The sequence below is a fragment of the Cetorhinus maximus genome, chromosome 25 (genome assembly GCF_964194155.1).
Source record: "Cetorhinus maximus chromosome 25, sCetMax3.hap1.1, whole genome shotgun sequence".
Classification (NCBI taxonomy): Eukaryota; Metazoa; Chordata; class Chondrichthyes; order Lamniformes; family Cetorhinidae; genus Cetorhinus; species Cetorhinus maximus.
Genome location: NC_135903.1, coordinates 14,217,340 through 14,243,047, shown reverse-complemented (window position 1 = coordinate 14,243,047; position 25,708 = coordinate 14,217,340). Strand labels below are relative to the sequence as shown.

The 25,708-nt window shown below is 45.5% G+C and overlaps 2 protein-coding genes across 2 annotated transcripts in view; one reads left to right on the top strand and one right to left on the bottom strand.

Annotated features, from left to right (window-relative positions):
* The window catches only part of cdk12 (cyclin dependent kinase 12), a 66,763-nt gene extending 60,503 nt beyond the window's left edge, over positions 1-6,260 (top strand). The window contains exons 13-14 of the mRNA XM_078529522.1: positions 963-1,508; positions 4,197-6,260. Coding sequence (XP_078385648.1) covers positions 963-1,508; positions 4,197-4,951 — 1,301 coding nt within the window. The 3' untranslated portion in view covers positions 4,952-6,260. The remainder of the gene's footprint in view (positions 1-962; positions 1,509-4,196) is intronic.
* pgap3 (post-GPI attachment to proteins phospholipase 3) overlaps positions 1-25,708 on the bottom strand; it is a 257,051-nt gene that overhangs the window by 318 nt on the left and 231,025 nt on the right. The window lies entirely within an intron of this gene.

Genomic DNA, 25,708 nt, shown 5'->3' with positions numbered 1-25,708 from the left:
GGTTTAGCAAATTATAATGAAAAGCCTTGACAGGAAATACGTGCAGACTAGGGTAGATAAAGGAGAGCCAATAGAGGTAGTAAATTTGGATTTCCAAAAGGCATTCAATAAAGTACCACACAAAAGGCAAGGACTAATGGAATTGGGGGCAATATTTTATCATGTATAGAAATTTGGTTAAGGAGAGGAAGCAGAGAGTAGGGATAAACAGGGCATTTTCAAGTTGGCAGACTGGGACCTCAGCTATTTGCAATCTATGTTAATGACTTGGAGATTATTAAGAAGAAAACAAGAGTAATATATCCAAGATTGCTGATGACACAAAGCTAGGTAGGAATGTAAACTGCATGGAGAGGGCATCAAGAGACTGCAAAGAGATATGGACAAGTTAAGTGAGTGGGCAGCAAGGTGGTTTATGTTCCTATTTTGTTTAAACATAAGATTTTTAATATATGGATAGAAATATAAATGGCTGAATCATTATAATCCAGTAGCAATCGCTGACTAGCCACAGATATGCCTGTGATGACACAGTTTTAGCCCATATCCTCGCGTTAGTAGAAAATACTTTACACACATCGTTAAGTGTCCATCACATCTGTATTTACTTAACAAACATTGATCACCATTCAGTAACCAAGGAAGTACAGCACTCAGTGATCAAAAAATGCTCACACTTTGCCTTTCCACTTTACCAAATAATACACACAGGTTAAAGTTCACAAGCTATGTAAAAATGAATATTGACATCACATGACCCACTATGGGTGACTATTACTGATTTATTAATTACTCATTAAAAATGGGATTAACCATTTGGGATTAACCACAAATGCCTGTTGCACATTGCTGTGCGGAATGTACCTTATCTTAAATATGTATAAAGTGATGGTAGTCTGACAAATGTAACCTGTGGTCAGAGTGATCAGTGAGAGTTTTGAACCTTACTTTGTTTTGTGTAGGCATCAGAGACGCTGCACAACAACTAAACCAGAATGAGTTAGCAGTGCTGCTCAACCTGCTACAGACACAGACCAACCTCAGCCTCACCCAGCTGGCGCAAGCATTGAATGTCAGTACTAACCCAGAGACACAACAGCAGTGGAACGTCCTTAGCCAATCACTCGTGGCACTGGCTGAGGCCACCAGTCAGCAGCAGGATGCTCAGCCTTCCACAGTGACTCAAAGTACATCCTCCCCTGTACCATCCATCCAACCTGCTCCGACAGCAGCACCGGTCCCAACTGCTGCAACGCCCCTACCACCATTACCAGCTCCTCTTCCGCAGACCCTTGCTGCCCTACCACAGGCGCCACCAACCCAGCCATCTCAGTCCATATCTCAGGCGGCTGACCCCCAGACCGACACACAGAACTTGTTGACTGTTTTACTGAGTCAGCTGATTAAAACTCAGGAACCCGCTACAGTGCCTGAAGAAAGTAATGGCATCAAAGCGAGTGATGGACCACAGCAGCTGCAGACTGCCACTACCACTACTGACGCCACAGGTAACTATCACCCTTTACAAGTGTATGTTATCCCTCTGCTACTTCACAATAAGTTGCCTTTCCCTGCTGGTGAATCCCACTGGTGGAATGCATGGACAAGTGGCAGATGAAATTGAATGCAGAGAAATGTGAAGTGATTCATTTCGGTAGGAAGAGCACAGAGAGACAACAAAATAAAGGGCACAATTATAAAGGGGGCGCAGGAGCAGAGGGATCTGTGTGTAACTATGCACAAATCATCGAGGGTGGCAGGACATGTTGAGAGCGCGGTTAATAAAGCATGCAGCATCCTACGACGTAGAGTACAAAAGCAAGGAAGTTATGTTAAGCTTATATAGAACACTGGTTTGGCTCAACTGGAGTATTGCATCGAGTTCAGGGCACCACACTTTAGGAAGAATGTGAGAGCACTAGAAAGAGTGCAAAAAAAATGAATGGTTCCAGGGATGAGGAACTTCAGTTATGTGGAAAGAATGGAGAAGTTAGGACTTTTTTCCTTGGAGCAAAGATGGCTGAAAGGAGATTTGATAGATTTTTGATATACAAAATCATGGGGGGTCCAGACAGAGTAGATAGGGAGAAACTGTTCCCATGGGTGGAAGGAACAAAAACAAGAGGGCACAGATTTAAGGTAATTGGTAAAAGAACCAATGGCAACATGAGGAAGAACTTTTTCACGCAGCGAGTGGTTAGAATTTGGATCGCACAGCCTGAGAGTGTGAAGGAGGCTGGTTCAATCGAGACCAAGTGGTGTAGTTGGATTATTAACTGAAAAGGAAGAATGTGCCGGGTTACAGGGAGAAGGTGGGGGAATGGCAACAGGTGCATTACTCATTTGGAGAGCCAGCATGGGCATGATGGGCCAAATGGCCACCTCCTGTGCTGTAACGATTCTGTTATTGCTGGCAGACCCCACTATTGCTGGTAAACAGTCTGATCTATCAACTCATTGTGACAGTCGATGGTTTCCCTCAGTAAACATTGAGATGTTCTGCACCCTTTACATGGCTTGTTCAATCCTTCTTGTATCTCCTTATCAAGGGTTTAATGTCCTAACATTTGAAAGTTTCTGCTGGGGTTTGCAGTAGCTCCATCAGATGTGAGTTCAACTGTGCCCCACGATTCAGTGGGAAAAGAGTTGCGGGGGTTCCAGTGTATTTGAGATAGAAAAGAGTTGGAGTGTTCCTGTTTCAGTCTTTGGGCTGTGTTCAGTTACCTGATGTTAGCCAACAGGTTTCAAGGAATCAAGTTTAATGAAGGGGAAACGTGCTTAGAGGTTTGCACATGGAAGCAGGAAGTTCATCCCACCCGGTCCCCTCCACGAACAGTACCCTAATCCCATATACTCAAAACAAAAACAAAAATACCTGGAAAAACTCATCAGGTCTGGCAGCATCTGTGGAGAGGAACACAGTTAACGTTTCGAGTCCGCATGACTCTTCAACAGAACTAAGGAAAAATAGAAAAGGGATGAAATATAAGCTGGTTTAAGGTAGGGGGGGTGGTGGGGGGGGGGCGCGGGGGCAGGGTGGTGGGGGGGGGGGAGGGGGGACACAAGAAGAGCACACTCCTCTCCACAGATGCTGCAGACCTGCTGAGTTTTTCCAAGTATTTTTGTTTTTGTTTTGGATTTCCAGCATCCGCAGTTTTTTGGTTTTATTCCATATACCCAACCTGTTCCCATATACCCAACCTGTTCCCATATACCCAACCTGTTCCCATATACCCAACCTGTTCCCATATACCCAACCTGTTCCCATATACCCAACCTGTTCCCATATACCCAACCTGTTCCCATACAATTTCATTCTCCATTCCTTCAGCCACCTAACTTATTCTTCAATGTTGACACAGTCTTCTTCAGTCTCTCCTGTAATGTGTTTCAGTCTCACAATCCTCTGTGTAAAAAGGTTTCTTCTTTGTGCTAAACCTCCTACACTAACCTTATATCTCTAACCCCTCATTCTCTAACCCCTGAATTAATGAAACATTCTCTTTCTACCTGCTCTGTCCCAACCTGTCATAATTTTAAACACATCTATCAAATCACACCCTAATTTCCTCTGTCCTAATGAAACCAGTCCCAATTTTTCAAGCCTTTCTTCATATTTGTATTTCCTTGTATCTGGCTGCATCCTTGAATCCACACTGATCCCTCTCTCAGGCCTCCATGTCCTTCCTATAGTGTGGACCCAAAATTGCACAAAGTCCAACCTGTAGTCTTACTGAGGTTATATAAATTCTCCATTACATCTGAGCTTTTAGATGCTATTGCTTTTTGCATAAAAAAGCTCCCATTTTTTTAATGACCTTATCCACTTGAGATGCTGCTTTTATCGTACTCTGAGCTGGAAACCCCGAATCTTTCTTCTCCCTGGTCAGTATAATCTCAACCTATATCTTTTTTTTTAACCAGAAATGGCCTATCTCACATTTACACTGAATTCAATCTCCAGTGCCTATCACATATATTAATGCCCCTTTGCTCTGAAATTGGGCAAGTCAGGAAAGGCTTTAGCTCAGCTGTGATAGCTGCTGCAGCAGAACAGCCTGTTATTGTCTGTGGTCCAAATGTGAATGGTGTGCATTGGTTTAAGGGTGGAGTGACCATGGAAGTAAATCACAGTGGAACAGGCCAGTGGGGACCAGTAATGTGGCAATAACCAGTACCTTGTATTTTCTGTCTAGATGGTGCTGCCCTCACTAAACTGGATGTAAAGGTTCCTGTGCCGCCTCCTGCACTCAGTCAAACTCGAATTCTTCCTCCAGACCAGCGACCGCCAGAGCCCCCTGGCCCCCCGCCCACCTTGGGCGACACTGATTGTCGAATTAACCTGGGAGTGAGCCCCTCTACCAAGGACCCAAACGCAGGAGTGAAAGCTGCTTTGCTGCAGTTGCTCAACAAAGAGGAATCACAGGAGAATGACAGACTTAGCAGAGTGCCAGAGTATGGCAGCTCACATTTAGCAAACAGCTATGGTACAGACGGGTTCAGGGATAATGTCAGTACAAGTGAAAGGAGAGACTCTGAGATGACTGGGCACACGTTACTGGACAGCAAATCTGCGGTGTGTGCCAGCACCTCCCAACAACTGACCCAATCCAGGACATTGCCCAGCTCAATGAGTGAGTTTGGAGAGTCCAGTACATACCAGGACATGGGTGCGATGCAGTTTACAGCAGATCAAGACCACCGGTTTAACTTTACCAGAGTTACTTTACCAGCTTTGGTAACTGGTGCAGAAGGTAGCAATAGCACAAGCATGCCTGCAGATGCCAAACCACCGAACTACAGCTACAGTAGCCCAATGCCAGGAAGTGCTGTGCCCGGCAGCACCATGACTGGGCTGAGCTGGAATGCACCATCGCGGGGCTCAGGGTATAACAGGGCACATGGCAGAATACCAACCAGAGGTGGCAGAGGGAGGGGTGTACCATACTAACCCTGGGACTCACCTTTAGTGTTGTTTTACTATCATGTCCTTGAACAGAAGCAACTGTGATCACCTTTGACAGGGTTGAAGAAATCCACTCCCCCATATCCATTCCTGACAAGGCGGGGACTGGCCACAGGGGGATCATTTGGCTTACAAGCAGCCATCTGCAGTGTGTGAACTGGAGGCCCCTTATCATAGGGTGAGGAATCTTTCACTGTAAAGTTACACTGTTGGGGAGATTTCCCCATGATCTATATAATCAATTTGCAAACATTGAAGTCCTTGAAGACTGTCGGACAATACTGAAAGGAAATTATATGAGGGAGCAATTCTCTAGCCGTGTTGGCATGTCAAGATGCAACAATACAGGTTGTGGGAAGTCTGTGGAATTGCAGGTGGGCTTGAAGTAAAGCCCAAAGTATAATATGTAGAGTAATCCCTAAAGTGGAAAGATTATTAACGAGCCTGCTGTCAGAGAAATACACTGGAATCTGCTTGGCAGACTGGCTTGTATCATCTGTTTATTATAAAGGTTTCAAACCCCGGACCATTTCCTCCTCATTTCTCTGTAACTGAGCCTCAGTGGAAGCCACTTTATGTTGTGTTATTTTCTAAAGTTACAAGCATCTCAGCAAAGCTGCAATTAAACCTGAACAATGTTCTCACCTGGCTTAAGGTGTGAATTCCTTTACCTGTGAGCGGGTTCAGTCAGTGACCCAAATATTGCTGCACTTCTCTACAGTGTCACTCAGTGCTGCTTCCATTCTTTCTGGTTGAACCCATCCCCCCTCATGGAATCCAGATTATGATCCCGTCTACCCCATCATTGATCCATGTTTTTCTCAATTCTTTATTCACTTTTTTTAATATTCTACCATTTTACATTCTGCTAAATTGCCACATAATCCTAAATGTTGGAATAAGAAATTGCCTTGCATTTCCAATCTCTTTATGCTTTCAAGCTGTGGGTTTTGTGTTGGACCATCTCTTGTGTGACTTGAACTGCATGAGCTCCCATAGTCCCCAACCACCGCCTCCCTGTGGGGAGCTTCTGCACAGAATGTCACTGGGCTTCCCAGTGGCAGCAGTAGGGAGCCTGCGGGGGTCTGCATGGACCTCCCGGAGACCCACACATGTAGACTGATGTGGCATTTCAGTGCAGTGGCCTCTACTTCGACATCATCTTTCTGGGTGGGCTCCACATCAAGACACGGTTTAGTTGCTATAGTAACAAATTATTGTTCTGAGGATAAGGTTACTGAATTTTTTTTCAGCTTTTAGTAAATTTTACTTTAATAAAAAAATAATAAATTCAGCTGCTGACTGTTTCTGTTGGAGTGCCTGTTGTGTGCTTCTCCTGTCACAAAGAGCAAGATCTGAAGACTGTGCTGGGTCCTGTTCCAATTCTTAAATCTCCATTAGCTCAGACTGGTGAAAGTATCGAGCACCAAGTGTCTGGCATTGCGGAAAATCAGACAGGGCCAGACCCGTAATCAGATCCCTCCCCTTCCCTACCGGACACGGGATCACCATCATACAGCACACAGTCTGTGGTATGGGAGGGTCGGTCTGGTAGGGTCAGTCTGCGGTCTGGGAGGGCTGTCTGCGGTCTGGGAGAGTTGTCTGCGGTCTGGGAGAGTTAGTCTGGCCTGGGAGGATCTGTCTGTGGTCTCGGAGGGTCAGTCTGCAGCGTGAGAAGGTCAGTGGTCAGCCTGGGAGGGCCAGTCTGCGGTCTGGAAGGATCAGTCTGCAGTTTGAGAGGGTCAGTGGGCGCCCTGGTGGGGTTATTGTCTGCTCTGGGTGGGTCAGTGCCTGTCTGGGAGGGTCAATGTCCGGTCTGGAGCATCAATGTGTCACCTGGGTGGGTCAAAGTCCAGTCTGGAAGGGTCAATTTGCAGTCTGGGGGTGTATGTGCCTGGTCTGGGAGGGTCAGTTTGCAGTCTGGTGGGGGTATGTATCTGGTTTGGGGGGGGTGGTCAATGTCCAGGCTGAGAGGGTCAGCGTCTGCTCTGGGAGGGTCGGTCTGCAGCCTGAAAGGGTCAGTGCTAGTGTGGGAGGGCGTGTGTCTGGACTTGGAGGGTCAGTGTGTGGCCTGCATTGGTCAGTGTCTGGTCTGGGGATGGGTCAGTCTGTGGTCTGGGAGGGTCAGTGTTCAGTTTTGGGGATGGGTCAGTCTGTGATCTGGGAGGGTCTGTGCTTCCAGGATCTGTGGAAATTATTGTTCATTATTTATCCTTCACATGAGGAAGATCCCGGAGCTGGGCGGGTTTGGACTGGCTGAAGGTGGTGACTGGGTGAGTATTGTTGGACCCAGATCTAGACTTGGTTTACTTCCAGCTACTGAGAATCAGTAAAGGAAAAAACTTTTGTTTCATTTTTTAAATCTTCTAATTTTTTGCTGACATCCTGTACAAGGGAGTGACTTGACACCACAATCCATGCCAATTATTACCATCTGCACCAGGACGAGAGAATGGGGGCGGGGTGGAGGGCACCAGGCTCCCATTCCCATCACATACTTTTACTGGTTGTCATCTCGAAATGTCCCAAATGACGAAAGGTGAGAGGTGGTGGGTGGGGAGATGTCAGGGTGAGGAGGCTGAATGGTGGCCAGGGAGAGAATTGCAGTGGACCCTTTGCTGAAATGTAGCAGTCCCAGTTTGCTACAGATTAATGAGCACGCACCAAAACCATGGACTTTACATCATCACACTGTCCTCCTACCACTGCTGTGTGAAATAGTGACACAGACAGCAAAGGGTTGCAGCGGGGTCGGTCTTGTATTAAAACGGGGCAATGGGATTAAAAGGGAGTTCTATGATCTTGTTTAAGCATCCCTCTCTTTTCTGTGACAGGTGCTGTTGAACCTGATGTGAAGTTGCAAGATAGTTTTGCTTTTCATCTGAGACTAGATTGCCCAGCCTGTCCCTCAGCTAAATGTGGGAATGAACAGTGAGTGAGCAACTTGCATGATGACACTAACCTGAAGCCAGCTCTAGTCCAGACCCAGGGATCAGTGAAACTGGTGTAAACTCAGAAACAGCCAGTTAAATGGTGAGAAGCTGGGGTAGTGTGTTTGGGACCTCAGCAGGAGCTGAGGAGCAGGCAGTGTGTGAACGAACGGCAGAGGGCAATGTTGGCTTCTGTCAGCTGAGTGGGATCAGACTTTCCCTGGAAACTTATTCGTTTGTCTGATAAGAAAACTTTCCCGAAAAGACTCAGCCTCTAATGGGTGTGTGAAATCCAGTTGTGTTCTGGAAAAATAATAAACGTGTGTTTGTTACTTTAGTAACGAGAGACACTGAGGATTATCACTGGGAGAATGAGGGTGGAGTTATATATTTTACACATGTTTATTAAAACAGGAAATGTATCAGACACGGAGCAAGTGAGGAACGGATTGTAGTCTTGGGTTTAACTCCCTCGGCTCACGGGAACAGGGGGATGAGGTCCCATAACTTCGAGGATAAACTTCCAACCAAGTTCTGCCCGTCGCTGGGTTGTGGGTCTCGGGTAATTCCCTGGCGCAGAGAGAAAAAAAACATCTTGGTAATATCGGGGCCCCTTGATGGGGATTCTGGTCCTGCCGCTATTGTACAAAGAGTGTGTGAGCAAGTGAAGTCTGTGTGGACAGATTCTGAGTGGAGAACATGTCGATGTTACCCCCTGAAAAATCACATGTTGTGACCCTCCCCAGCGACAGCCAGTGTCTTTTTTAATTCAAACTTGGCATGTGAGCGTCGCTGGCATTTATCGCCCATGTCTTGTGATGTCTCACTTCCTCCTCCTTATTCATGAGTTGCGGGTAACTGATTGGATACGGAGCATCTCCCTGGGCAGCTCCAGACTGGTGCAAGACTGGAGTCCCACGCAGGCCAGACCCCGGGTCGGGAGGTTAGGTTGCTATGAGTGAAGCAGTTGTGTGTTTTTAAGGACCATTTTGACAGCTTCGTGGTCACTTTTACTGAGAGCAGTTTTTTTTTTCTCCCGGTCCTCAATCGGGAAAATTGTTTTGAGTCATGTCCAGGCTCCTATTTGGTGAACATTTATTTGTTGGAAGTCAGACACTGAGGGGTTGAAGCTGCAAAGAGCCTGTTTATTTGGTACAAAGTGGCTGCAAAGCAACAACTGCTAACCTAGTTGGGCCATTTTTGAGATGGGTTTGGTTACTGCCCATATGGTCATAGGCCTCGTTTCAATATTAACTATGGGCACCAATTTTAGATCCAAATACCTCAATTTATTAAAGGGATTGGAGGCTGCACAAAAAAACAATTTTTTGTGAAATTTATGAAGGTGTTGGAAGGAGCTAGACTTAGCCGGCCCTTCCTCCGTCCTGCCTCACCCCCTCCTGCTTTGTCTCCCTTACTCCTCCTGCATCTCCCCTCCCTCTACTGGCTCACTTTCCCCCTGCCCCTCCTGCCTCACCTCACCCTCTTCCCCTGCCTTGCCTCCGCCCCCCCATTCCTTCCTCCTGCCTTGCCTCCGCCCCCCCATTCCTTCCTCCTGCCTTGCCTCCGCCCCCCCATTCCTTCCTCCTGCCTTGCCTTCCCCACTCCCTTCCTTCCTCAACTTCCTCTTTCCTCCCTCCCCACCCTCTCAATTTGACCATTTTCATCGTCCTGTCTCCATGGAACCCCCATAACCCAACTCCCCTCACTACTTAGTTTGACCCTGGGTCTCGGGCGGTTGCAGAACTTGTCCCTGCTTTGGGCAGCCTCATACTCTCTGTCTCTCTCTTGACCCTGAATGACCCTATTCCCTCAGATTCTAATGCACTTGTGCCCTCACCAGGTTGAAAGCATCTCTTTAAATCTCTAACCTTGCCCTGGGCTTGTGCATTCTGTCGTTGTGTTTTCTGCCCTGGGCTCCACACTCACCTCGGCCTGTTTTTGAAGAGCTGGATTCCTGGTTTTCTCTGTTTTGGAGGAAAGTGAGTTGCTGACTGATTCTCATCCTGTGTCTGAGACGCTCAGATTGCAAGTGAGAGGGACCCAGCTGATGAAATTTAATAACGAAACCGAGATTGTTTGGAGCAGCAGATTGGAGAAGGGAGTTTGGCTCAGAGACAGGCCTAAACTCTCACAGCTGAGGCAGGGAAAGAAGCGGAAATAGCACATTCTCACCTGCCGTTTAATTGGATCTGGTTTTAATTAATGGCCTTTGGGGATGAGTAACAGACAATGAGTTTGCAGAATAGGAACAGGGGATGAATTTGGAGTTACGATTGGGCCGTGGGGTCCGGTTGCTCCATGAGTTTTCCATCAATCAAAGTATCGTTTCAGTAAACGGATGAAGGAAATGAGAGGGGAGAGAAATCTGTCTGACCTTCCCCCAAATCCCTCTCCCTGAACCATCTCTCCCCATCCCCAATGCTCCCTAACCCCATTCCCCACATCCTCCCTCCCCCAATCACTCCTCTCACCAAATAAAGGGATGCAGGGTCCAGGGAACATTCCCGTGGCAGAGGTTGAGTTCTCTGGAAGAAAGTGGCTATCAACTCATCAACACCCCCCCCAACCCCCCATTTCAATTTTTTTCAGCCTGTGAATCCTTCCAGGGCTCTTCCAGAGATACGTTCAAGATTCCCTGAGTCCAACAATTGCACTAGGTGACTACTGGCTTGTTTACCAGAGCCAGCAATTATTTCAACTTCAACTTCGTGACGATATCAGTCAGAAGGGGTGGGCATTTGGCTTTGCAGCGAGGACTAACATTCCCGAACCCGTCCCTCTTTCTCTGAATCCTGGCAATCCAGGCAGCTCCCAGATCAGCCAGCGGTGTTTGAGGATCGCAAGGGTTTTCACTGCATCACTGTTGCAGCTGCTGTGTCACCACAGAAAGACCTTTTCTGCAAATGAGCACAAGGTTCCCAGGCAGCTGCCGGGATTTTGTTCTGCAGCAATGTCCGTGGTTTTTTTTTTGGACTTAAAAAGCAAGCTCAAGGTCAAACCTGGCTGATGATAAAGATCAGAAAAAGTACCACAACAGCATTCAAACAAGGCAGATCACCAGCAGATAGGTGATCCATTGGCATTTGACATATCTGGAGATGTCCTCTGTTCTGCACTGTCCAGGGTATCCAGGATAGTGGTGGTTTGCTGTGCTCTGCACAACATTGCGTAGCAGTGCGGTTTGGATCAGTGGGGGGAAGAAGCGTAGAATGTAGATCTTTTCTGGATGATTCTGAGAAGGAGGAGGAAGGTGATGGGGACGATGCACCACCTGCTGCGTGCATTGCTTTCTAGGATACTCTAGGATGCCAGAGATGTCCCTTTAATAGAAAGGCCCATTTCAAAAACGATGCCCACTTTCATGATGCCCACCACCACCCCTCCCACCAATGCTACCGACACAAGCAGCCGTGCAGTCAACAACCACACATTACACAAACCCATTGGATCCCATCAATTCGTGTCTTCCATTCAACTTAAAACAAGTTAAAAAGTGACTTGCCACCTAGTGACCAAGACTGGGAAAGACAGAAAAATGGTGCAAAAGAATAATATCTATATGTTTCAAATAAACAGCAGAAATTTAACAACATAACATTTTATCATATACCCCTGTGAATTATCTTTGTGCAATCAGAAAGCTTTACTTTTCCTACCACCCCTACATGCACAGCCCCTGTAAGTTTGAGCAGATCTAGATTCAAGCTGCCTGCTCTGACTGCTCAGAGCTTCTTGGCCATCACCCCCGGGGATTTGGAGCTTCTAAAGCCACCACCAAAGACTGCTCCACCTGCACCTCTTCAGGGACAGACTCAGCAACCAGGACAAGAAGCTGCATGTGGGGTGCTGACTGTGGTGGGGCAATGAGTGAGAAGAGTAAGCACTTTTAGTGATTCCCCACTTCTGTCCCCCTTGTCACTATCATCTCTTCCATGGACCAGTTGCATTTTGCTGCTACCACTTTGCTGGTGGAGTGCTTTGGTGCAGATCAGTACAACTCTATAAGGCAAGGCTAAGGTACTGGTCAACCTATCTCAAGTGGCTGAAACTGACTGAGCTCCAGAACCTCCCCTATACTTGTGAACCCGCAAACGTGTAGCAGCACAATCCGTTCCCTCTCTCTCTTCCTCATTTTCAGTGCTCTCTCCTCCTACAATGAGTGAATGTAATAACATGCATTCACCCGATGGATGGTGAGCATTTGGTGAGGGTGAATATCAGAGAGGCATCAAGCTCATAATAATGAGCGTGAGTGCCAAGATGGTGCCATGAATGGACCAATAACAACACTATATTGCAGGCATTAATGAGCAACTTGTAAGCTCAGTCTGTCTATTGAAGGCACTCCAGGGTCAGAGTTCATATTTCTATCCACCTTTGATCTGGCACATTCTCACAGAAAGTATTTTCTTTTTGCATTAGGTTAGTATTCTCGCTGAAACTGGCAACCTGTAACTGTCAGTGTCACTACTTCTTCCATCAGAGCCCATGGACTCCTAGTTTCAAACCTATCACAGGAAGAGGACTAAATGGATTGGGCCCTTTGTACCTTGGCGCAGTTGGATTCAGACTTTTGGCATCATTATCAGAAACGTATCAATTAAAACTGTTTGTTGAGTATCTAGTTATAATTATGTAAATTGCTATTAGCCAAATTAGAGGTGATCAGAAGATTCCTGTGTATCCTGGACACCTCGGTTCCTGGTACTGTGTGAGATGTAGCAGGGATGCTCCCTGCCTGTGAATGGGTTAACACCTCCTCATTGTATTTCTGGATCCCTCACACTTTCTGGCTTGTAAGCTGAGAACTGTCAGCTCACACACATGAGTTGTAGCTTTTCCTCCATGCCAGTTGGCACAATGCTGAGATGGGATGGAGTTTCACAATGATGAAAAGCTATGGATTCATCCCTATTGCAGGAGCTGTGTGTTTACTGGTGCAGATCAATAGGGTGTGAAAAATTATTTCAGTTTTGTAGATTCAGACTGGCTTGGTTTGGATTCACTGCTGGTGTAATGAACATCATTTACAGAGATAAAAACAGAAAATCCTGGAAATACTCAGCAAGTCTGCCAGAGAGAAACAGTTAGTGTTTCAGGGCAATGACCCTTCAATTAGAACTGACCGGCACCCACAGTTTATTGCTCTTTTATCATTCACAGGGAACTGGATTAGGATTGGAAAAGGAAGAATATGGAAAGATATTGGGAAAGAATGGGAAAATGGGATTAGAACACAAGATCATAAGAAATAGGTGCAGGAGGAGACAATTTGGCCCCTCAAGTCTGCTCCACCATTCAATATGATTATGGCTGATCTGATTGAGACTTTAACTCCACTTTCCTGCCTCCCCACCCCCCACCTCCCCAATAACCTTGACTCTCTTGTAAATCAAACATTTAACTCCATCCTGAATATACATTTAATGACCCAGGTTCCACTGTTCTCTGGGGAAGAGGTTTCCAAAGATTCATGATGCTCTGAGAGAAGAAATTCCCCTGCATTTCCCTGCATCTTAAATGGGAGACCCCTCATTTTGAACATGTTCCCCCTTGTTCTAGATTTCCCCCACAAGGGGAAACATTCTTTCAGCACCCACGCTATCAAGCCTCCTCAGGATCTTATATGTTTCTCATTCTTCTAAACTCCAAATAGGCCCAACCTGCTTAACCTTTACTCATAAGATAATCTCTTCATCCCAGGAATCAGCCAAGTGAACCTTCTCTGAACTGCTTCCAATGCAACTGTATCCCTCCTTCAGTAAGGAGACCAAACCTGTACACAGTATTCTAGGTGCAGTCTCATCAATACCGTGTACAATTGTAGCAACACTTCCCTACTTTTATACTTCGTCCCCTTACAATATTGCATTCCTAATTACTTGCTGTATCTGTGTGCTAACTTTTTGTGATTAATGTAGAAAACACCCAGATCCCTATGTATGGCAGAATTCTGCAGTCTCTCTCCATTTAAATAATATTTTTTTTCTTTTCTATTCTTCCTGCAAAGGTGGACAACCTCACATTTTACCAAATTATACGCCATCTGCCAAATTTTTGCCCACTCACTTAACCTGTCTTTGTCCTTTTGCAGACTCTTTGTGTCCTCCTCACCACTTGCCTTCCTACCTATCTTTGTATCACCAGAAAATTTGGCTGCAATACAGTCAGTCCCTTCATCCAAGTCATTAATATAAGTTGTAAATAGCTGAGGCCCCTGCACTGATCCCTGTGGCACTCCACTAGTTACAGTTTGCCAACCTGAGAATGACCCATTTATCCCTACTTTCTGTTTCCTGTTAGTTAACCAATCCTCTATCTATGCTAATATATCACCCCAACACCATAGGCTCTTATTTGTGCAGCAACCTTTTATGTTGCACCTTATTGAATGCCTTTTGGAAATCCAAGTGCACTACATCTACTGGTTCCCCTTTATCCACTCTGCTTGTCATATCCTCCAAGAACTGTAATAAATTAGTCAAAAGCAATTTCCTTTTCACACAACCATGTTGATTCTGCCTGATTGTATTATGATTTTCTACATGTCCTACTACTGCCTCCTTAATAATGGATTCTCACATTTTCACTTGATATCGTGGGGTTATGCTGTGAATAACTCACTACCTCCCAATCTCAGTAGTACTGGAAATCCCCGCCCCCCCCTCCCGCAATGAGAACATTTAATATCAGTTTGAAATGAATAGGATCCAATTTCTGCTGCAGCCCCCAAACCCTCAATGTAAGCTGCTGTTTACATTGCCAGCTAACAAGTGAGACTGTGATGGTCAGCATTCTGAGGCCTCGCAGTCGATGTGGTTTCTAACATCGAGCTGAATTTGGACACAGTGACCCACACAAGGATTGCATTGAGCGGGAGCACACAGTTATATACAATATCACACAGTGAGGAGACTGCAGAGTAATGGAAAACACCACCAGAAAGAAACTCACAGATAATAATAATGACACAAAGAAAGGTAGGAACGTATGTTATGAAGAGGACATAAGGAGGTTGCAGATGAATATAGATAGGTTGAATGAGTGGGCAAAGACCTGGCAAATGGAGTATAATGTGGGAAAACGTGAAGTTATTCACTTTGGTAGGAAGAATAAAAAAGCAGAGTATTATTTAACCAGAGAATGGCTGCAAAATTCTGAGGTGCAGAGGGATGTAGGTGTTTTTGTGCATGAGTCACAAAAAGGTACAGAAAGTAATTAAGAGGGCTAATGGAACGCTATCTTTTATTAAGAGAGGAATTGAACATAAAAATAAGGATGTAAATGCTTCAGTTATACAGAGCATTGATGAGACCACATCTTGAATACCGTGTGCTATTTTGGTCTCATTTAAGGAAGGATGTAAATGCTTTAGAGGTGGTTCAGACGAGGTTTACTAGATTGATACCTGGAATGAGTGGGTTATCTTATGAGGAAAGGTTGGACAGACTGGGCTTGTTTTCATTGGAGTTTAGAAGAGTGAGGGGTGATTTGATTGAAGGTTATAAGATCCTGAATGGTATTGACAAGGTGGACATAGAAAGGGTGTTTCCTCTTGTAGGTGAGTCCAGAACTAGGGGGCACTGTTTTAACATTAGGGGTCACCCTTTTAGGACAGAAATGAGGAGAAATTTTTTTCTCTCAGAGGGTTCTGCGACTTTGGAACTCTCTGCCTCCAAAGGCGGTGGAGGTGGGGTCATTGAATATTTTTAAGGCGAAGGTAGATTCTTGTCAGGCAAGGGAATCAAAGTTATTGGAGATAGATGGGAATGTGGAGTTCGAAACACAAACAGATCAGCCGTGATCTTAGTGAATGGCCTACTCCTATTTTGTATGTTCTTATTACTCAGAATAACAACAAAAGCTTGATATATGAATGTAGCAGATGTTTGATTGTATGCCATAACCTGTTTGCAAGATAGTATGTGTGGGAGTGAGTGAACGTGTGTGTGTATGTGTGTGAGAGAGAGAGTTTGAGTGTGTGTGTGTGTGAGAGAGTTAGTGTGAGCGTGAGTGTTTTTAAAATTTGTTCACGGGTATGGGCTTCGCTGGCTGGGCCAGCATTTATTGCCCATCCCTAATTGCCCTGGAGAAGATGGTGATGAGCTGCCTTCTTGAACTGCTGCAATCCATGTGGTGTAGGTACACCCACAGTGCTGTTAGGGAAGCAGTTCTAGAATTTTGACCCAGTAACAGCGAAGGAACAGCAAAATAATTCCAAGTGAGGATGGTGAGTGGCTTGGAGTAGTAGAACTTCCGGGCCGTGGTGTTCCCATGCATCTGTTGCCTTTGTCCTTCTAGATGGTTGTGGTCGTGGGTTTGAAGGTGCTATCTAAGGAGCCTTGGTGAATTCCTGCAGTGCATCTTGTAGATAGTACACACTGCTGCTACTGTGCATCGGTGGTGGAGGGAGTTAATGTTTGTGGATGGGGTGCCAATCAAGCGGGCTGCTTTGTCCTGGATGGTGTCAAGCTTCTTGAGTGTTGTGGGAGCTGCACTCATCCAGGCAAGTGGAGAGTATTCCATCACACTCCTGACTTGTGCCTTGTAGATGGGGAATCAGGAGGTGAGTTATTCACTGCATGATTCCTAGCCTCTGATCTGCTCTTGTAGTATTTATATGGCTAGTTCAGTTCAGTTTCTGGTCAATGGTGACCCCAGAAAATGCTGATGGTTGGGTATTCAGTGATGGTAATGCTATTGAATATCAGGGAGAGGTGGTTAGACTTTCTCTTGTTAGAGGTGGTCATTGTCTGGCAGTTGTGTGACCTGAATGTAATTTGCCACCTATCAGCCCAAGTCTGAATATTATCCAGGTGTTGCTGCATGCGAGAATGAACTGCATCATTATCAGAGAAGTTGTGAATAATCATCAATGAACATCCCCACTCCTGACCTTAAGATGGAAGGAAGGTCATTGTTGAAGCAGCTGAAGATGGTTGGGCCGAGGACACTACCCTGAGGAACTCCTGCAGTGATGTCCTGGAGCTGGGATGACTGACATCCAATAACCACAACCATCTTCCTTTGTGCTAGGTATGACTCCAACCAGTAGAAAGTTTTCCCACTGATTCCCTTTGACTCGAGTTTTGCTAGGACTCCTTGTTGCCACACTCGGTCAAATGCTGCTTTGATGTCAAGGGCAGTCACTCTCGCCTCACCTCAGGAGTTCAACTTTTTGAATTCATGTTTGGATCAAGGCTGTAATGAGGTCAGGAGCTGAGTGTGTGTGTGTGTGAATAAGTGTGTGTGAAAGTGTGTGTTCGTAAGTGGATGTTTGTATGAGTGTGTGTGTGAGTATGTGAATGTGCGTGTTGCCTGACTGAGATGATGGTGCAGGGAGGGGTTTGACAGCTGCTTTCTCTCTCTCTCTCTCTCTCTCTCTGGGTTTATTGTTACCTAGAGACGAGTGCTGGCTCTCACCCAGTTTTTCCTGCAGTTCTGTGCTGCCCAAGCTCTGATGGGAAATTTATAGTATGTAAGTGTTGCAGTCTTAAAGAGACACCATCTTTTTTGGACAAAGTGGTGTCTTGAAGATGGTTTAAATTCCAAAACCATTTACCTGAATCATTTGATGAAGAGATTTTCAAAGCTGAGATAATTTTTTGTTCCAATGTTGTACCCGTGTTATATGGTCAGTCTAAGACTGTTTGTATCAGCGCCAGGTCTGATCATTGATGAGCAGAAGCAAACCCTCACATTTTGCAGCTCCCATTCAGGGCCATGCACAGCACCTGGTATTACTGCTGGGGGTGATCAGACTGCAAAACAAAACAGCTGGAGCCTGGATCAGAGCCCTACACTGATTGGCCAGTTGTGTCTGTTTAATTTAATTGCACACATTAAGCAGACACAATAGAATGATTGGGAAATGAAAGTATTCTGTGGGGTCTGTCCTTGTACAGGAATGTTTGGCTCAATATGTAAATACACTGCCGAGTGTACACTGCACCCCACAGTCCAGGAGAGGCCTGTAAGTCCTATTGTGCTACTGCCTGTAATATTGTATGTATAACTGCTTCACTTCTTACATCACCCTGTGTACTAATGAATGTTCCACTGCACACACACCCCAATTCAGACTCCAATGATAAAAGAAAGTAACTTACTCCCATCTGGAACCATATGATGCATGTGTGTCTCAGTGTCAGCTCCTGAATGTGTACACAGTACACAGCACGTCCAGGGGGAACCATCACATTCGGGTTGCACAACTCATGTACAGTAGGATATGTTTCAGATTGTGTATGTTTTGTCATGCGTTTTTTATTTTTTCCTGGGATGTGGGTGTCGCTGGCTAGGCCAGCATTTAGTGCCCATCCCTAATTGCCCTTGAGAAGGTGATGGTGAGCTGCCTTGTTGAACCGCTGCAGTCCATGTGCTGTAGGTACATCCACAGTGCTGTTAGGGAGGGATTTTGACCCAGCGACAGTGAAGGAACGGTGAAATATTTCCAAATCAGGATGATGAGTAACTTGCAGGGGAACTTGCAGGTGGTGGTGTTCCCATCTATCTGCTGCCCTTGTCCTTCTGGGTGGTAATGGTCATGGGTTTGGAAGATGCTGTCTAAGGAGCCTTGATGAATTCCTGCAGTGCACCTTGTAGATGGTGCACACTGCTGCTACTGTGCGTCGGTGGTGGAGGGAGTGAAGGTTTGTGGCTGGGCTGCTTTGCCCTGGATGGTGACCATCTGTGCGGAACATCATTGAATATTGACTAGTAACTTTACTAAAAGTGAAAAGACCTTGGAGGACCAGTGCAGTCCATGTGGTGTGGGTACACCCACAGCGCTGTTAGGAAGGGAGTTCCAGGATTTTGACCTAGGGACATTGAAGTAATGTCGATATATTTCCAAGTCAGGATGGTGAGTGGCTTGGAGAGGAACTTCCAGGTGGTGATGTTCCCATGTATCTGCTGTCCTTTTAGGTAATAGGTGGTGAGGTGAGTGTTTGCCCTTGATTTCAAGGCCTTATTTGACTGAGTGTGGCATCAAGGAGCCCTTGCAAAACTGGAGTCAATGGGAATCAGGGGGAAAACTCTACTGGTTGGAGTCATACCTAGCACAAAGGAAGATGGTTGTGGTTGTTGGAGTCAATCACCTCAGTTCCAGGACATCACTGCAGGAGTTCCTCAGGGTAGTGTCCTCGGCCCAACCATCTTCAGCTGCTTCATCAATGACCTTCCTTCCATCATAAAGTCAGAAGTGGGGATGTTCACTGATGATTGCACAATGTTCAGCACCATTCACAACTCCTCAGATACTGAAGCAGTCCATGTACAAATGCAGCAAGACCTGGACAATATCCAGGCTTGGGTTGACAGGTGGCAAATAACATGTCACACAAGTGCCAACAAGAGAGAATCTAACCATCGCCCCTTGACATTCAATGGCATTTCCATTGCTGTATCCCCCACAATCAACATCCTGGGAGTTACCATTGACCAGAAACTGAACTGGACTAGCCATATAAATACCGTGGTTACAAGAGCAGGTCAGAGGCTAGGAATCGTGCGACGAGTAACTCACCTCCTGATTCCCCAAAGTGTGTCCACCATCACAAGGCACAAGTCAGGAGTGTGATTGGATACTCCCCACTTGCCTGGATGAGTGCAGCTCCAACAACACTCAAGAAAATTGACACCATCCAGGACAAAGCAGTCCACTTGATTGGCACGAGATCCACAAACATTCACTCCCTCAACCACTGATGCACAGTGGCAGCAGTGTGTACCATCTACAAGATGCACTGCAGAAACTTACCAAGGCTCCTTAGACAGCACCTTCTAACTCACAACCGCTCACGAACACACCCAACCCCAGCAGGCATGGAAACTCCCAGCCCATGAGCACTACCATCTAGAAGGACAAGGGCATTAGATAGATGGGAACACCACCACCTGGAAGTTCCCCTACAAGCCACTCACCATCCTGAATTGGAAATATATCACCGTTCCTTCACTGTCGCTGGGTCAAAATCGTGGAACTCCCTTCCTAATAGCACTGTGGGTGTACCTACACCACATGGACTGCAGTGGTTCAAGAAGGCAGCTCACCACCACCTTCTCAAGGGCAATTAGGGATGGGCAGTAATTGCTGGTCTAGCCAGTGATGCCCACATTCCGTAAATTAATAAAAAAAGAATCGCGCTTTAGATGGTACTGTTGAAAGATGTTTGGTGAGTTGCTGCAGTGCATCTTGTAGATGGTACAGACTGCTGGCACTGTTCGTCGATGAAGGGAGTGAAAGTTTAAGGTGGTAGAGTATCAATCAAATGGGCTACATTGTCTGGGCTGATGTTGAGCTCCTCAAGTGTTATTGGAGCTGCACTCATCCAGGCAAGTGGAGAGTATTCCATTACACTCCTGACTTGTGCCTTGTGGATGGTGGACAGGCTTTGGGGAGCCAGGAGGTGAGTGACTCGCCCTGGGATTCCTAGTCTCTGACCTGCTCTTGTAGCCACGGTATTTATATAGCTAGTCCAGTTCAGTTTCTGGTCAATGGTAACCCCCAGGATGTTGATAGTGGGGATTCAGTGATGGTAATGCCATTGAATGTGAATGGGAGATGGTGAGATTGTCTCTTGTAGCAGATGGTCATTGCCTGGCACTTGTGTGACATGAATGTTACTTGCCAGTTATCAGCCTAAGCTTCAATGTTGTCCAAGTCTTGCTGCATTTGGACATGGCCTGCTGAACATTGTGCCATCATCAGCAAACATCCCCACTTCTGACCTTATGATGGAAGGAAGGTCATTGATGAAGCAGCTGAAGATGTTTGGGTCTAGGACACTACCCTGAGGAACTCTTGCAGTGATGCCCAGGGATGGAAATGATTGGCCTCCAACAACCACAACCATCTTCCTTTGTGCTAGGTATGACTCCAACCAGTAGAGAGTTTTCCCCCTGATTCCCATTGATTCCAGTTTTGCTAGGGCTCCTTGTTGCCACACTCGTTCAAATGCTGCCTTGATGTCAAGGGCAGACGCTCTTGCCACACCTCTGGAGTTCAGCTCCTTTGTCCATGTTTGGACCAAGGCTATAATGAGGTCAAGAGTTGCATTGTCCTGGCAGAACCCAAACTGGGCATCAGTGAGCAGGTTATTGCTAAGCAAATGATGCTTGATAGCACTGTCAACGTCACCATCACTTTATTGATGATCGAGAGTAGACTGATGGGGCGGTAATTGGCCGGGTTGGATTTGTCCTGCTTTTAGTGTACAGGACATACCTGGGCAATTTTCCACATAGCTGGGTAGATGCCAGTCTTGTAGCTGTACTGGAACAGCTTGGCTAGGGATATGGCAAGTTCTGTAGCACAATCTTCAGTACTATTGCTGGAATATTTTCTGGGTCCATAGCCTTTGCAGTATCCAGTACCTTCAGCTGCTTCTTGATATCACATGGAGTGAATTGAATTGACTGAAAACTGGCATCTGTGATGCTGGGGACCTCCGGAGGAGGCTGAGATGGATCATCCACTCAGCATTTCTGGTTGAAGATTGTTGTAAATGCATCAGCCTTATCTTTTGCACTGATGTGCTGGGCTCCTCCATCATTGAGGATGGGGATATTTGTGGAACTTCCTCCTCCAGTGAGTTGTTTAATTGTCCAGCACCATTCACGACTGGGTGTGGCAGAACTGCAGAGCTTAGATCTGATCTGTTGATTGTGGAATCGCTAAACTCTGTCTATCACTTGCTGCTTCTGCTGTTTGGTACACATGTTGTCTTGTGTTGCCACCAGATTAGCATCTTATTTTTAGGTAGGCCTGGTGCTGCTGCTGCTATCTTGCTTTCCTGCACTCCTTATTGAACCATAGTTGATCCCCAACTCTGTGGTAGAGTGGGGGATACGCCTGGCCATGAGGTTACAGATTGTGGCTGAGTACAATTTTACTGCCCCTGCTGATGGTCCACAGCAGCACATGGATGCCCAATTTTGAATTGCTAGATCTGTTCTCAATCTATCCCATTTAGCACGGTGTAGTGCCACACAACACAGTGAGTGGTATCCTCAATGTGATGCTAGTGCCAGTGATAGTGACAATGACAGTGCCAGTAGTCATGCCAATGCCCATTAGCTACAGCTTCCCCCTTATCCCAAGAATGCCTCAGAGATGACCTATGGGACTGGCAATAAGGTTCTGCCTCTTGGCAATACCATCCTGCAGCAGTCATTAGACAGGGGCTCGGGTGATGAGCTGTTCCATTAATAGGCTCAGAATTGTGCCTGCACCGTAAACCTGCAGCCTTGGCCCAGGCTGTTCATGGCCTGAGTTGCCTTTATCCTGAGCGCTGACACTAAATTATCCTCTTTCCTTTAAATTTCACACTATTCTGCTTTCAACGTGCTTTATGCATCTGTCCAAATGTGGCCCCGAAGATATGCAAATAACCTGGTCGCAAAGAGCTGGGTCTCGCACCAGTCAGACTGACTCCTGCCATGACCCAACCAGGTCAAAACCTCACCCATAAAGCAGGAGAAATATTTGTATTCTTGAATTTAGACAAGACCATCAGCAGAGACAATCAAGTCTTTAACGCACAGATCTGAATTTCGGTAAAGTTATTTCTGGAAATGATTACATTAGCAACAGATCAGTGAGAAGGACAAGGGTGTAATTTTAATAAACAAAGGTTTGTAACTGCATTGTGCATTGATTTTTCGAGCAGCTATGGTGTCTGATCTGGGTTTTGAGTCGATGCAGCATGATGTTAGCAATGATGGGGAATGCTCCTATCATCTTTAAAAGTGTAATTAATTTTTCACAGCCTTTAGGGGGAATAAGCAGTGAGTTGATGCTCTGTTCCTTCAGGCAAAGTAATCTTCATAAAGGATGCTGCAAGGCCTAAAATATTGCAACATTGAGTAGTATCAGTTAAAGGTGTATTCGTACAATAGGCACTTGTAAAATACTCTGCAGTTTTCTCTGCTTAACCTTATCATTCTGACAGTATTTCAGGCAGCTCGAAAAAGGAATGTCATCCCAGCTGATTTTCAGATTTGCTGCCTATCCCAATGGCCCTCCCAATCTCTGCTTATTTCCCCAAATCTACTGTTTCGAGCCCCCATCCCCCCAGACCCAGCCTCCATTTCTATATCCCACCCAACAGTGTGCTCTGTGACAAGGGATCCTAAGACTCTCCACCAGCGTCTCAAAGTTGAGCTCTTGAGAGGCGGGGTTAATATGGTGGTTCTATGATGATCTATGACAGGGAGTCAGCAGGTGCCTTAGATGTGCCAAGGGGGGCAGGCCCAACTTTTGCTGAGTGTAGTATCTCTCTGACCTTGACTTGGGTCACGAGGCAACTCTCCATCCACCTCTCAGCTACCTACCAGAACCTGACCGTTCCTAATTAATAAAGATTCGTCTCCAATAACAAAATGATTTGCCCTCAACCCTTTTAAGCCAAATGCCAAAGAGGTATTGGCCCCAATTCATGGATTTAATCGGCTGACGCTATCAAAATGCCTTCCTCAAATATCAATAGGTCTAAATGCAATTGAGCGGGAAAGGTAACCAATGTGGTTTTAATGCAAGAATTGGATACTAATGACATCAGGAATTCAGCATTTGCACTTATCAGACTATTTCCCCTGCCCCAGTTAGGAATTCCTCCCAGCTAATGGTTCAAGTTTCTGAAGTTTGAAGAGATTAAGTTGTACCGCAACTCTCTGCGCATCATCAAAAGTCACATTACATTTTAATTTCATTATTTCAGCTTTGTCTTTCAGTTACAAACAGCATGTTATAGGTTGAGGGAAAGGGTTTATTTTGAAGATCCTATGGAGCGTTTTGGGGAGGTAGTATCTCAGGTTTCAAAAATTGAGATATTTAGGTAACTTGGCTGTAAATGAATTATCTATTTTGGGGCTTCTGTGGGCGGAATACTCTCCTGCCTCTCACCCTCAGTCCTCCTGCATGAACACCAGGCATCCAGCTGGGGACAGGCCCCCAATAACACAGCATCAGGGAAGCAGGATAACAAATTAGCAACTAAAATAATTATTTTCTCTGTGAATGTGAGTCAGAGGGGGGGCTCAATGTAAATGGTAAACAAGAACAGAAAATACTGGGAATACTTGGCAGGTCTGGCAATATCTGTGGAGAGAGAAACGACGTTTCAGGTTGATGACCTTTCATCAGATGCGGGAAAAGTTAGAAACGTTACAGGTTTTAAGCAAGTGCAGAATCGGGGAAAGGGGAGTGGGAGGAATAAAGAAGAGGGGAGATCTGTGATAGGATGGAAGACAGGAGAGATTAAATGACAAAAGGGTTGATAATGAGACAACTAAAGAAACAAAAGATGGGTTTAGAGTAGGTGTAAATGGGGAAAAAGCAGAATCATTACAAACAGCTGCTGTATGTAAAAACGAGGGCAGAGTTAATGATCTGAAAGTGTTGAACTCAATGCTGAGTCTCAAACTCAATTGAACCAATGCTTTTTGAGAATTTCTGGGCTAAATCAGGGAATTTGTCAATAATTGAAATGTCTGATCCACTCTCAAAAATCTTGCAGGCTACTATAATGATTAAATTATTAAAAGTGTATATTCAGTTTTAAACTGTGCAATTAAATTGTCTTCACTTTATTTTTGCTTTAAATAGTTTACGTTGCAGTGTGCTGTAATTTAAATTTTGGTTTAATTATATTTAATAGACACTGCCAGTTGATATAGATAACGCCGCAAAGCCATACAATATCTAGCACAGCAAATCACTCACTGAGGCTCTATCTCCCACTTAGTTGAGAAACGGGATTCCGACAGATAAAAGGGAAGTTAAAATATAAAAAACAGAAACTGCTGGAAATATGTAGCAGTTTATAACCCCTTCAGGTCACACCTTTCATCAGATGCCATGAAGTATTTGCACCAAAGCACTAAACTGTCTTTTCTTTCAGGAATAGACAGACGTGCTGGAATTTTCCAGAATTCACCACTTTTCTAGTTATTTCTAGTGGATCTGACATGAGTGAATGTTTACAATGGTTCTGTGCACAATGTAGCATAACTTACATGGCTGAAGATATTCTTTGCTAAATTGTTGGTGAACAGGTTTCTTGCAAAGTGCAGCCTGTGCCCATTCTCCATGGTCAGGATCATATTATCTAGCTGTAGATCATTAGGGTCCTCCATCAACAGGTGAGCTAATGCCAGGGTGCGTGATCGCCAGCAGCTACCAGCCGGGTCAATAAGCTGCTGCAGTTGTTAGACTCCCTCACCCTTCAATTCTGGGGCCCAAACAGTGGGGGTGAAAGTTGCCTCTGCTTTCTGTAAGAGTTCTACATGAAAACACTTAGGCAGCATTAATCTGGTTGCTAGTGTCCCTATTCTTTAACCCCACACTCAGAGAGGTCAGGGATGGCTGGTGTGAGATGTGGTTCTTTACCTATCGATGGTGTAAGAGGCTGGAGTTGAGGAAAATTGTTACCTCGATCAGTGTATGTCCAACAACTGAGACGATAATCAGAAATAAACCTCCGTCACACTGCATGGCAAGAAATAGGAAATAGTTCTCAATAGATAATGCAATTCAGTATTATTCAATATATAAAGTACAAAAATAGTGAAATCTTCAGTGGCTACATGTGCGTGTAAGCTTCTCTATCTATCCTTGCATCTATCCTTTGTCTTTTTTACTCCGTTTCCCTTTGTCTTCCCCTCCCTCTCTCTTCCTTTGTCATTATCTCTCCCTCTTATTGTTTACTTCTTTCCCTCTCGATCTCCATCTTTCTCTCTCTCTCCCTATCCCTATCTCTCTCATTCTCGCCCTCCCTACTCATCTTTCCCCTCCCCCTTCCCCCCC